Raw genomic sequence first — 14,371 nt, 5'->3', positions numbered from 1 at the left:
GATGCTCATAAAATGAACGCTGTATATATATCAAAGACCCTGTGGACATCCTGTTTTCAAACTGTTCTAATGATTAAAAACATAGCTTGAAAAGAGGTTGCTTTCCTGTTTGCACGCACGGTAACCCAATACCAAAAAGCAGGTAAATTATTATCATGTTCCTCCAAGTATATTGCTGTGATGTGTATCTCTAAAGCAGTAATGTAACGGAGCATCAATATATTTATTAAAAAACCAAGAATCAGAAGGGATTCTTTGAGCAGAGAAATTGCAGGTGGTAAGAAAGACACTGAGGGTAGATGCTATGTGTGGCTGAGTAGTTACAGTGCTAGACTAGGATCTGGGTGACCAGGGTTCAAATGCTCATCAACCATTAAACTCACTGGGAGACCTTGGGCCAGTCATGATCTCACACTAACCTACCTCACAGGATTGTTGTAAAGATAAAATGGGGAGGAGAAGAACTAGGTACACCACTATGAGCTCCTTGGAGGAGGAGAACACCTTCAGTGCTGGCCAAACTTGGCCCTCCAACTGTGTTGGGACCACATTTCCCATCACCCCTGACCACTGGTCCTGTTAGCTAGGGATGATGGGACTTGTAGTCGCAAAACAGCTGGGGTGCTGAGTTTGGCCACCACTGACTAAATGATAAATATGGAGTAGAGAAATGTTAGGAAAGGATGGGGTAAGCAGCCCCTTCCCTAATAACTTTTCTTGTTTAAAAAGAAGCCCCCTCTTGAAACTGTTTTGCTTTCAAAATAAAGTACAAGGACTCCACTACAAATCTTTTAATGTACTGTTATTTAGAATTCTTTTCTGAAATCTCTATGCTTGAAGGCATTCTATCACCGAAGCCAGAATTCTGGTATAAGAGCCCCTATGTCCTCCTCACTAGGATGCCATTTGCTCTCAAGTCCACAGTAGGAAGTAAGTCTGGTTTTGTTGTGGCTCACTCTCTAGTGCATGTATTTCAGGATTATAGCCTAAGCCTTGGAACAAATTGACAGCAATAGCTATGCCACTAACAAGGCCCTGGTTATAATAATGCAATTGGAGCTCTTGAGACCTTCCTGAGTTGGGACCTCGCAGCTGACCTAAATTTCCAGCTTCCAGTTTTTGAAAAAAATCTAGCCTTTGTAGAACCAGAGATGGGAAATGCTTTAGATCAGAGTGAACTTGACAACATTTCCAGCACAATCATTTTGCATTTCCATACTGGCATGCAACACAAAAAGACTACAGTGCAATCTGATCCTGTGGAGCAGAGGGACAGAGGACATCCCTAGGAACACCCTCATACAAAGGGAGTTCATATATGCAGCCTAACCTTAGGAGAATCCCTGGACATCTCAGTGATACAACTGGAAAAGAAAGCATTTACCACTAGCGACCAAGGACAGGTTAAGGTTGTTAGAAGACTAAGAGCAGTTCCAAAATTAACAAACAAACAAAAATCCATATGTGCTTGTAGTGTGGTTCATCACCTTAGAAATTATCCTCACACAATCCATAGCAGTGACCTCTACTTTCTTGCCCACAGCTCAAATGATAAAGATTTTAAAAAAAAATTCACTGGATGCATCCAACCATGCCTAAACCAGAACTTTGGATCCTTGCCAAGGAAAGACAAATATCAGATCAATCGTGGGTTAAGCCAGGGTTAACCAAAATGGTGCCCTCCATACATTGCTGGACTACAATTCCCACAATTCCTTTCCATTGGCCATGCTGGCTGCTGCTGATTGGCACTGTAGTCCTGGCAACCACTAGCTGTGAGAGTGTATGACTTTGGCTTTAGACATTTTCAATATGTTGTTATTTTATTTTAAAATGCATTGTTTTAAGACGGATGTGTTTGCCACTATGGGTTCCCTTGGTATCAAAGATAGATTATACATTTAATAAATAAATAACATTAGAGGACACCACTTGGGCTATTCCAGGGACATAGGCACAGACTCCTAGGGGCTGAGGCAGTTTTGTCCACCCCCAAAAAAAAATTATAAGGGGGCCAGGCCCCCTCAATATTCAGGGGACGTCACATGACATTGTGCAACCTCATTCCCACCCCCTCCGCCTATCCTCTAGAGAAGCTGGCACCTCTGTCCAGGGGTAATAAGCTATGCAACTACTAGTATTAGGTAGGTACCATCATTGTATTGTTTTCACAATACAGATCTACTCAGGCATGCTATTTTTATTAGATGCATATGTTTTTGCTTTTGTATTATTAAAAAATCTTTCAACGTTATCTCTATTTTGATAATTTTATCATGTCAACTTTTTTTTAAAAAAAAAGTTATGTTTTTATTGCTTTTTAATGAGTCACCATTCATGTAAACCAGTTAATGATTTATTTAGTGGTATATACATATTGCTAAATATATGGTTTTCTTTTCCTGCCAAGACACCCTAACTATAATAATCTCCATACAACAATCCACCAAATATTCATTTTTCATAATGGAATCAATGATGGAATGGTTTACAAGTCAAGATCCTCTTGAAAAGAAATAAATATCAGTAGACGAAAGGAATCACACACATATAGGGAGAGCAAAATAAGCAGATTTTTCCACAGTCTGGTCTGCATGAGGAGGCAGAGCAAGAAAAAAATGGAAAGGAAAATTGCTTTTTTAAAGTAGGTAACCTATATACCAATCAGTTGAAAAACTGGATCGCTTCTCCTCTTCCAAAATATTTCCATTTGCTTTCTGCCAACAAATGCTTTCTTTTTTAGGTTGCTTTAACAAATCTTCAATTCTGCCAGGCAAAACAAGAAAAAAAACCATTCTTGTTTCCCTACAGAACCCTCATGAATGATAGTGTCTCTCTTGTGCATGAGTATAGGAAATGAGACTTATATAAGTTTTATAAAAATGCATAGGCCCATATCTATGCCAGCTCAAAGATTTTGGCTCATGTCTTCCCATGTATAGCATGGTCAGAATGGAGTCTATTATTTTCCAACACAGTTATTATAGCTAGTTAAATATGATTTACGTTCAATAATCAAGTTCAATTAGAAAGCAATATGCAATTTGTATCTTAAGATTTAATTGTAAGTTCCTCTTCAAAGAAATGAGGGAAACTAATAATGTCAGTTTGTCAAAGCCTGAACTTTAAGACAGGGGCAGTGCATCCTGTTTTGCCACCCGAGGCAAAGTGGGACTGTGCCGCCGCCCTACCCCCGCCAAAGCCTCCCTTACCTGGGTTGTGTGGCAACAACGGTGGGTTCTGGAAGAGATCCCACAAGTTCTTGAGGAGCTCTTGTGAGATCTCAAAGAGCGCACAAGATCTCATGAGATTTGGGCAAGATCTCATTGCCACTTTTCCACCAATGATGGAGGCTGCAGGGGCGACGCCTCTTGGGCTTCTGCAAGTTGGCTCTGCTTTAAGAACGTAAGATGAGCCTGGTGGATCGGGCCCATGGCCCATCTAGTCCAGCACCCTGCTCTCATGGTGGCCAGCCAGAGGCCAGTGGAAAACCAGTGAGCAGTCCATGAGCGCATAAGCACTCTTCTCACCCATGATTCCTAGCTACCAGTATATGTGCCTCTCAGGATCTCATGAACTGCCAGGATGGCAGGGAAAAGAATCCCAGTGGAGGGGGGCAGCCGACACTGGGACATTCCAGGGCAAACAGGGGGTGGAGAATGAAGTGCTCACAGCATGATGGAGGATGGCAAGGGGATGAGGATCAATGCACAGAATCCAGAGCAGCAGGACCCATCACCAGAGCCAGAGGGACTCCTGTCCCCACAAACAAGGCAAGCTCTGAGGCACAGGGAACAGCAGTCAGGGTGCTCCAGGAGGCTGAAGCAGGCAAGGCCTCTCTAGCTGGCCAGGTGGGGCTTGTTAGCTCTGGGATGAGATGTGTGATTCCTCAGCTGAAGTAGGCTCAGAACAGATGAGGCCCACTTGCCTCATCAAGCCCAGATGCTGCAATCAGCTTGCAAAGTACAAAAGGGAAGCAGAGCTGAGGTGCTGTGTCTGCACAACTGCTCGTGTTGTGGGGCCTTGACTTGGATCCTCCTGGACCTCTATGGGACTGTGTTTTGGGTTTGACTGGACTGTATCCTGACTGCTGGACTTCAGATTTGGCTACTTGGATTGACCCTGGACTGCATTTCCTGACCTTTGGATTTTGTGTGGCTTGACTCCTGCACTATGAACTTTGGACTTGGCTTACTGACTTGCTACCAGGTAGGCCAGGGATTCAGGACACTGGATAAGTGAAGAATAGTGTTAAGTGTTCTCTTTGCAATAGAGCTGAGATTATGTTGTTGGACTCCCAGCCAACACAGCCAATGATTGTGAATTATATGAGTTGTAGTGCAATAGCATTTGGAGAGCCACAGGTCAGCTAGCTGGGTGAATCTCATGATCTGCACCACACCTCTCACTCTGTGAGAGGTCTGCCACTTCAGTTAGGCAGGAACCTGACAAATTCCCTTACCTCTGGAACAGTCAATCTCTAGCTAAGCCTTGAAGCTAGGTTATTTTTCTAGTGTTAGTACATGTAAATGAATCAACGTATCCAAAGACAATGGCCTTTTTTCTTTCTAGAGAGCAGAAGCTTTGAAATTCCTTTTTACACTGGGTGAGAGGTTTCTTTGGCAAAGATTTGTGATTCCCTAGAGGATGAAATTTGGAAAGCCAAAATGCTCCATAACAGTAGTTGTGCCAGTACATGCCTATCAGGCCAAATTCTTTAAAGCTCCAGTCCAAACTATTAGTCATATATGGTTTGGCTTCTTCCATTATAAAACAAATGCTTTCTTTGAAAATACCTCTTCTGATCCTATTTCGCATCTCATGGGGCAATGAATAGCCTTAACTCAAAATCTGCCAACGTTATTGAAACAGGAAGCTTAGAAACTTTGTAGAGGTATTAGTCAAACATTATTTCAGATGAAAGCTTTCTTTCCAGTTCACCTGATTCTACTTTATTTCCCTTCTCCATCATAAAGCAATACCCCCATCTCTTTTAAGGTACATGTCAGAGCCCAGAACAACAAAGTATTCATTTTTCCTTTTCATTGTACTTGTTTAAACATGCTTTTGAATGCTTTTTCCAGTCAACCATTGATGGTTTATCCCTAATATATAATGTAGCTACTTTAAAATGCTTCATTCCAAAGATCAGACTGTCTGATAACGATGTACCTGCTCTCTGTAGTGGCAGATTTGCCTCCCCCCTGCCCCCCCATGAGAAAGACACTCAACTTGGTCTCTCCCAGAGGGAGGGGGGTCATGAGTCACAAGATCAGAGTGTCCAATGGAGTGCCAGAGTAGTAGACAAGTCTCTCCTTGCCCTAATTGGAGATGCATGGGATTGAGCCTGGGACCTTCAGGCTGATTGGTTTGACATGGCTAGAACAAAGCAGTGAGATGTAAACAAACTGAGACGAGCATAGTATTTCCTAGCTGGTGCTCTTGCTTAGTCAGGAGGGATTGTAACTGAACCCCAAAACCCCTGATTGTCCTGGCCAATGGTTGGGACATAGCATGATTTCCTTCTCCTTTTTATCTCAGAGCAACTGACAGTTAGAACCAAATATGATTTCTGACAGGGAGAGGGAAAGGAAATCTGCCATGACTCTTCCTGCTCTGGATGAGGGATGAGGCCAAGTTGCCTCCCCGCCCCCCTTGTGTGGATATTCTTCCTAGAAGGCAAGACATGCCACTTCTCTGTGGCCCTTGGTCCCCTAGGTGATGGATGGGGGCAGAGTGTCCTTCCCTCCACTCCATAGTCCCAGGAAGTGTGACAAATAGAAGCATGATTCAGAATTTGACGTCTGACTGTCAAAACGTTTTTGGCTATTTTTAAGTCTGTATTATTGATTTATTTATTGGTTTCCACGTGGATGCAATAATTTGAATCTCTTGCCAGATTTTTAAACATAAACAATGATGGTGTTTTGGCTAGAGTGGAACAAATGCAAACCATTCAGATTTGATTTCGCTTTCACTATTGCCAAACAAACGAGCCTTAACATCTGTTTCAAATGATCCTTCAAAATTGTCCTGGATACTAGAAGGAATATAACCAAGCAGCCATTCAAGCTCTAGGGAGCCATGCATCTCAAGTTAACCAAGGAAGCTCCTCAACAAAGGTGCTAAGAATCCTTGGGCTTGTATGACCTGACCTAAATTGAGGTAAGGATTAAGCCAGGGTTGGAAAACATGTGGGCCTCCAGGTGTTGGACTCCATTTCCCATCAGCCTTGGCCAGCATAGCCGCTGGTCAGGGATGATGGAGTGGTAACCCAACACCTGTGCATGCCTATTCCCACCACAGGGTCATACTGTTCAATGTGCTGCCAGAAAACAGGCTTGCACTGCCTTCCCCAAGCCTGGGAAGCATTTGCCCAGTTTTGGGAAGGAGGCACGATGCTCTGACATGATCCAAGAGCCCTCCCTCCTCCTTCCCCCCCCAAAAAAAAACAGGGACAGAAAAAAGTACTGGCTGCTAGCCACAATTACTATTTTCATAATAGTGTAAATGTTTAGGTTCAGCCTCCTAGCAATACTTCCAATAATTCCTAATCATTTCCTGATGAGATTTAAAAGCATCAAAATACATAAGTGTAGGTCTAAGTATATTGATAATACAACTGAGACTGACCTATATTTAAGATAATGGTTGCAATCCCACACACATACATGCAAGTAAGTCCCATGGAGTTCATTAGCCTTATTTCTGAATAAACTTACATAAGATTGCATTGTACTAAGCATGCACTTAAATACTACGGCATATGGGGGGAGTTTTTTCATCCTATTTTTACTGCAGATGTACAATTGTGTAAAGATGAACTTTGCACAGCTCCCTGGAGGAAACCAACCAGGAAATGTTCAGAAGCCCACAAGTGTGTAGTGTTTGCTCAGTACGGTGTAAATCTCTGGAGAATAGTTTGAAATTGGTCTGGTGTGGCCTATCATTTCTTCATGATTCATTTTCATCTGTTCTATGGCACTTAAATATTTTTTTCTAGGGCTATACAACATCCATTGGAATTTACCTTTTGAGATAGTTCAACTCTATATTGTGGGGTGAGCTAGTGGCATTTATTTTGAAGACTCTATAGATTTGATTGAACTACTTAATACAAAAGTAAACTTTACTGCTGCAGAAGTGTATCTGCAAATTTTCTACAGGAGTCTAAGGAGAATGTGAAAAAATACATGTCAAGTATCATGTAAAGTACACCTCATATTTTTTTTAAGTTTGTCTAGTTCCTGAGGGCTATTCTGTGCATAATGCAGATTGAGGTGCTAGACGGAGGTAATTTTGAGCCTGACTCCTTCCTACAGCAAGAAGGACCATATTTTTGAATGCCCTCCCATCATAAAAAGAACCTCCCTGCCGATAATAAATAAGCGCTTTGGGAAGAAAGTTCTTCTCTGTTGTGTGGCAGTTCACTACCCACAGGGTGATTCTTTTAATCCAGTCAAAAATTCAAAAATATGATCTTCCTTTACAATTTGATTTCTGTCTCCCTGATATCCTGGATTATTACAAGCAGGTAATTTTTTCATTTAATCATTCAAAAATATTATGCCTTCCCTTTACTGAATGAAGTGGTTCAGTTCAGAAAGCTACCACCTACATCTGTCCCACACTGCCCAATGGAGACAACATTCAGTCCTGCTACTGTTTCAGAAACCCACCAATCAAGTACCTTTACAATATTCATGGAAAACTAGTTTTGTTGAACAAAATCTCTCATAGGAATGAGGGCTGCCGCTAATAACTAGGCAGTTTATTCATCCACCCTTTCCCTTTTTGTGAGTTCAGTGGGAAAAACTGTGGGGGAAATAGTCTCAAGGGTTAAATGTGGATCTCCACCCCTGTTTACCTGACCCATAGAACTCTCCCTAGACCACCTTCACCATTTCCCCAGGCCACAATGCTCACTAGCTCTCCCCCCCCCCGTTATTTTGTTTGTTTGTTTGTTTTTTGCCTGACTGGATTTTGTCCTTGAATTCTGATGATTCATGTTGCTTGTCTGGATGTGATGTGGAGAGGGCTGGGTGAGTACTCTCCCCCCCTCCACCCACTTTAGCATCTTAGCTCTGCCCACCACTTCCATGTGGCTCTTGGAAGGTTGCCAGAAGGGAATGTGGCTTTCGGGCTGAAAGAGGTTTCCCATCCCTCCCAAGACTGATCAACGTGGCCTGAGGTGTAAATTAAAAGTAAACACAACAGCAAAAGCTGCAGGTTTCAAGCCTGTAGTTTTGGTCAGCAGCTAATAAGAAGGTTCCAGAACACACATCTGGAACTGACGAGCTAGGCTCTCTTGAGGAGGTACCATTTCACCTTGTTATTTCTCTCACAAAATTGTTCACTGAAAAAAGTAAGATGCCATCTGAGAGGATTCAAGCTTACTTTCCCAGCTCTCCTCATAAGTGCTTCGTCTTTCATAGTCGCCATCTGGTGTCCTTTCGTTGCTTTTCTTGTTTTTCTCACCTTTCTTGTTCCCATTTTTAACTGTAAGGAGAAAAGAAAAATATGGTGTATTGTTTCCCCCCAAATATAGACTATTGAAACATAAAAGACAAAATCCACTTAATGAAGGGGGGACCCCCATATTTTAATCCCTTCCTCTTTATGCCAATAGCAAAAAATCGTTCCGGGCCCCAAAAATCAGATGACTTGGCCATTGCTCAGTGCTACAGCACCTCCCTTGCATGTAGGGGTAAGATGGGCCTGTCAGTTACAGGCTTCTCACTTTCTCATTTTCCTACTCTTAAATTCAGTTCTCCACACTTATTTATTTATTTGGGTGGGAATATCCTCTTGAAAATTCATGCATATTTATTTACTGTTTCATAAAATTCATATACCACTTGGTTGTAAGAGAAACCTTAAAGCAGTTCGCAAATTGTGGACGTTGTGGATTTCTCCTAACACATTTTTTTGCATGCAGATTTGCCTAATATACACATTTACTTCAAAGTACTTCCCCCTCATATAATTCATATCTGTAGGTTGTTTTTGCATTTTCATACCCGTTTCTTGGCTGTCAAATTGGGCTGCAAAATTCAGAGAAGTCTGAAGGGTGATTTGTATATTTTTTTCTGAAAAGTGCGAATTTGGTGAGTTTGCCTTTTGAAGCAATCTTAATGGAATTTCTCCCCCATTCCTATTGGAAACACTAGAGAGCTACTGCTGGTCAGTATAAAGTATACTCTGCTAGATGGACCAATGTTCTGACTCAGTTTAAAGCTGTTTGCTAAGTTCCTAATATTGGATACACTTCCGAAAAAAGTGAGATATGTCTTATGAATTCCCATGGGGCATGCAGTGCAATCCTGTGTGTGTTTATTTGGAAGTGAATTTCACAGATTGCAATAGGACTTGCTCCCTGGGAAGCATGCACAGTTTCTCCAACCAGTAGTCTAAACATCTACATAGACAGATTAATGGCACAGTGCACAATCTAGCCCAAGTCAAGCATTTTAAGTCTACTTTCAGCTGAAGATTTAAAAAACACACACTTAATTGTTTCTCCCTGAAAATCAAAGTGGTGTGCAATTGCTTAACTTATGTGGCAGAGTTTTACCAACAGATGTCAGGACCTGGTTCCTGTATGAAATCAGGATTCTTAAGTGACATTCTCAGCTTCCAGACTTCAAGTCTATCTGTATCAGTGAGGATGCAAAGTTAAGAGCCCTACAGACCAATGGGTTGATTGTGACCTACAGTATGTTTTTGTAGGCCTTATATTTTGGTACTCATGACATGACTGATAGAGAGCAGACAATTTCCTGCAGAAGTTCATGACCCAAATTCCCATAAGTATGCTGTAAATCTTAATATGAAGGTACCGACTACTTGACTCTCGGAGAGTAGCATTAATAAAGGCTGTAAGAGTGGAACAAGCTGTGAGCTGGAAACACTCTTCCATCACTGGCAAGTAAAGGAACATGGCAGGCTTCCTATTTTATCTTCCAGACACAACCAGTGAATTGGTTTAAATTCCATCAGGGGCAGAAAACAAAGAGACAGTGTCTTTCACATGTTATGCATTATCCATAGACAAATTAAGGTGCAAATTTAGATCCTGGCCTTCACCAAAGTATTGGAGCTTGACTATATTTGGGAGAGTGCAATTGTGCTCATGAGCTGCTTGTGAGTTTCCTATAAGCATTTGTTTGGAGACTGAGAACAAAATGCTAGATGAGATGAGCCCTTCGCCTTATCTAGCTGGGTCCTTTTTAAATTCTTATGACCTAATACAGAGTTTCAGAACAGGCATATGATTCACATCTAGTGATCTCAAGGAAGTTTTGGCTTGTAAACACGTAGCTGGGAGTAAATCCCATTGATCTCGATATTTTTGTTTTTAAATTATGTTGCTTGTAGGGAGGAGGACTCCATCATACTTGGATTCCAGAGCAGACTCATCAGACCCAGATGAGATCAGTGGTCAGCTTCAGAATCCACAGTTTGGTGTATTTTTATCAGGTGATCAGAAGATAGCACACTGCCCCCTGCCATTTCCCACCCCCTTTAAAACCTTTGAAATAGATGCTCATAGAACGTGGTAGCATTCTATTGCTACAAGGGGCAATTGTACAGAAGAAAGCATGGCAGTCCCAGTGCAGAAGTGGCAGTCCCATGTTGGCTTCCCAGTTGCCATTTGCCCCATGCAGACGTCCCTGATGCCTTGTCTCTCTTCCTCCCAGTCTTTTTTGGGGGGGGTCGCAGGGGTACGCATACCCCTAAACATTTTGTGAATCTAAGTTTGACATCATTGAGGGGCAGTATTTCAATATGAGTAGAAAAATGAGAGTACCCCTAAACATTTTTTTAGGAAAAGGACTGCTTCCTCCTAATAAACAACAACAACCCATGTGTTTGATAGCTGGTGTAATGGCTCCACTCCACCTGGCAGGCTATGTCTGCTTCAGAAGCCAGCCATTTTTTCATATAATTCCCCTGGAAAGGGATAGAACATCTCCAAATCCCATCATTCTCATGGGATCTTCATGTACTTTTAATACATATAGCGGCAAGTAGCGCTAGCCCCACAAGTTTTGGGCAATTAGATACACTATTTCAAATGTTTTAAAGGGGAAAACCTGGGAGTGAACAAAGGCAGCTCACAACCTTTGTACCACCTCTTAAGTACTTTCAAAGGTGTACTTGTGTTTTAAGTGTGTTCACGGGCATTTTTAAAAGGATTTTTCATTAACAATCTGCATCAAAGCAGGTCAGAACAGACTTTTCTCTGTAACCAAGAAATAGGATGGGCCTGATTTTAATTGGTCTATCAATCCCAAGTTCTTAACCGTATTAGGCATCCTGATGACAGGTTGGAATGGCGGGATATAAATATTTTAAATTAATAAGAAACAAACGTGGAGATTCAATCAAGGATCATTTCTTGGGATCCTCTTGACTACCCACTATTTGAATAATTTATACTGATTTCACACATGCTACTAGAATATGCAGCTGATAAAAACAGTGGCAAAAAAGAAGGGAAGACGGCAATATGCCATTTTGCCACTTGTAAGTCCATGAACCCTTAGTCTTACTTTGCGTTTCCTGAAACCACCCCTCTTTTTGTCCCCCTTTCAAATTCTGAGTCAAAAATTTGAGAATGTGAACTTTCGTCACACCTTTCAGTAGACTCTTTGAAGCCTCTCACTTTCTGCTGCAGCTTGTGCGTAAAAGACTTAAAAATTATTATCATGCAGGGAGGTGCATTTGCAATCAGTTTTTGAGTTTCCTGTGGTTTTTGTATCACATGTGAACCAATTGACATTCTTTTTGAAGAACATCGTCGGCTCCCCTTCCACCATTTCCCCCCACAGGGCTGGAATGAGCTTAAATGAGCATAAATGAGCTTATGTATAGTTTAAGCTTTCTCCTCTGAATGGAGTCCCTCTCTTTAGTCATTTGTACCATATTAGGAAAGTTAGAAAGTCTTACTGCCTCCCTGCTAATACTTTCCACTGCAGCAATCCTAGATTGCCATCATGTAGGTTTGTAGTGCTGAGGTTTACTGCTCAAAAGCACTGCTGCTACCAACCGCACACACAACATGCAGCAGGGAGATAGCGAGAGACAAGAAAGGGAAAAGAGATCCCCACTTGGTGTGTTGCTGCAGCTGTTCTCACTGAGCAAGCCTGAAAAAGAAGAAAGTGAGACGATGAAAAGATGCAGGAGGAAGCCCTGATTCAGAGCCAGACACTTTAGTTCAAAGCAAGATGGGGAAGAGAGAGGAAGTAAAAGAACAGTGTGTGCATGCGCGCACGCACGCACACACACTCATTCAGCAAAGCAAGAGAGTACCACAGCAGCAGAAAATACTGACAGTGTACACTGACCACAAGATTCAGTTCAGAACCTGACTCAGTGCTTCAGAAAACAGCCAAATTTGATCCAAAACTTTTTAGAGGGTATCGTGCTTGGAGAAACATCCAGTTTTGCCAAAAGAAAAAGTTATAGCTGTGGGAGCAGTGAGAGGTTAAATTGACAAAAATGCTTGCCTCGTATGCAATGCTATCAAGGTCAGCCTTACCTTTAGGCATAAGGAGGTAGCTGCCTCAGACAGCAGATTTTGGGTGTCATGAAATCATTGTTATCAATGATAGGTTTTTCCTTTGAGGTGGTGGGGCGGGGGGAGGTGCTTGCAGGATTTCCTGCCTGAGGAAATAACATAATTTGACCAGCCTTGGATGCTACCCAACATGGCTTGGACCAGGAAGGGGACACCATTTGCTGCCCCCACTCAGCCAGCAAAATGTCCTGGGTCAGCCCTGAAAATAATTGCTTTGCATTGCTAAGACAGAGGAATGATTGAGCAGATAATGTGGCAACTCAGTGTATTGTGGGTCTGTTTCAAAGTCTAGTTACAAAGCATTGCAGACCAGAATCCAAGATAGGTATGAGGTGGAGTATCTGCACTAGCTGGAGGGGAGGTGACTGCATAACTTGTGTGTGGTGGTGACAGTGCATTAGCTGCACGGCAGATTCCTGTTCCAAGCAATCACTGACATGCTTAAAAATGTACATTTCATCCTCAGCATTCATAAGAAATTAACCAGAAATGGAGGCACGTGTTGACACTCATGGAAATGAGCACAAAACTAGGTAAGCACTTTCAGAACCATCTTAAAGATGAATACATTCCCAAGGAACTTTTCCTGATGTATATACAAAATGCAGAACAGTCAGGATTTGTTGGTTTGGCACATCAAGATTTCAGAAATTAGAAACATAATGCAGTTTGAAAGGCTTGTGTTTCGCAGGAATGCTATGGAGAAGAGACGTTTGGCATGGAGGCATTTCAGAATAAGGAATGTTCCCTTAAATAAATTACATCTGGCAACTCCGGCAAGATATTTTTATCCTAGACTTACTTAGATGGAAAACATAGTTCTCATCCTAAAAGCCTCTCTACGCAATCTTTCCCTGCCAATGAAATCTTTATATTAGGGGTGGAGGGAATACAATTTTGTTGGCTACTTCTCGTCTGGTGCAACAAGGATTTATTTATTTGAAAAATAATAATGCTTAGCCTTTCTTTAATGTCTTGCATCAGCCTTCACCAACCTGGTGCCCTCCAGATGTTTTGGACTACAATTCCTAGCAGCCTCAGCTAGCCCAGATGTCCTGACTACTGATGGTGGGAGTTGTAGTCCAAAACTTCTGGGGGCCACCAGGTTGGCGAAGGCTGCTTCACATGTATTATCGCAGTCCTACTTGCAACTACCTGATTTATACTTGATTTATACAGGAAGCTTATCCTGTACACGTTTGCAAAAAGTATCATGCACCCACTGAAGCACATACATCACAAGCTCCTCATATTCACATCCTATATTGCACTGCCTATAGATTTATAATGCATGCAGCTATGGCAGGCTTCCTCAAACTCAGCCCTCCAGATGTTATTGGCCTACAACACTCATGATCCCTAGCTAGCAGGACCCAGTGGTCAGGGATGATGGGAACTGTAGTCTCAAAACATCTGGAGGGCCGAGTTTGAAGAAGCCTGAGCTATGGTCTATAATGTGCACACACAGCTACTATGAACCAGAAAGTCTCCTTTCAGGATGCAGTGATGAGAGTGGGCTGTGCACACCCTGACTCACCCCAATTCCCATAGGGCTTCTCCCACCACAGTACTTGCCAGGGCCTCAGATCTGAAGGGAGCACCCAGGTTCCTCGTCCTCTGCCCCACATCATCCCAGAGTCTTGGGCAAAAATGCTATGTGAGCCCGCTCAGTGGCCCTATTCCCCCTGTAGGACATAGAATCATAGAATTGTAGATGACCATAAGAATCATCTAGTTCAATTCCCTGCAAAGCAGGAATATGGGGATCAAACCTGCAACCTTGGCATT

The 14,371-nt window shown here is 42.3% G+C and overlaps 1 protein-coding gene across 1 annotated transcript in view; it reads right to left on the bottom strand.

Moving 5' to 3' along the window:
* Positions 1-14,371, bottom strand: part of CPXM2 (carboxypeptidase X, M14 family member 2) — an 82,350-nt gene that overhangs the window by 64,507 nt on the left and 3,472 nt on the right. Inside the window, exon 2 of the mRNA XM_053388961.1 lies at positions 8,398-8,499. Coding sequence (XP_053244936.1) covers positions 8,398-8,499 — 102 coding nt within the window. The remainder of the gene's footprint in view (positions 1-8,397; positions 8,500-14,371) is intronic.

Source organism: Podarcis raffonei, chromosome 5 (assembly GCF_027172205.1).
Source record: "Podarcis raffonei isolate rPodRaf1 chromosome 5, rPodRaf1.pri, whole genome shotgun sequence".
Lineage (NCBI taxonomy): Eukaryota > Metazoa > Chordata > Lepidosauria > Squamata > Lacertidae > Podarcis > Podarcis raffonei.
The sequence above is the reverse complement of the archived record's forward strand: the minus strand, read 5'-3'. Positions and strand labels throughout refer to the sequence as shown.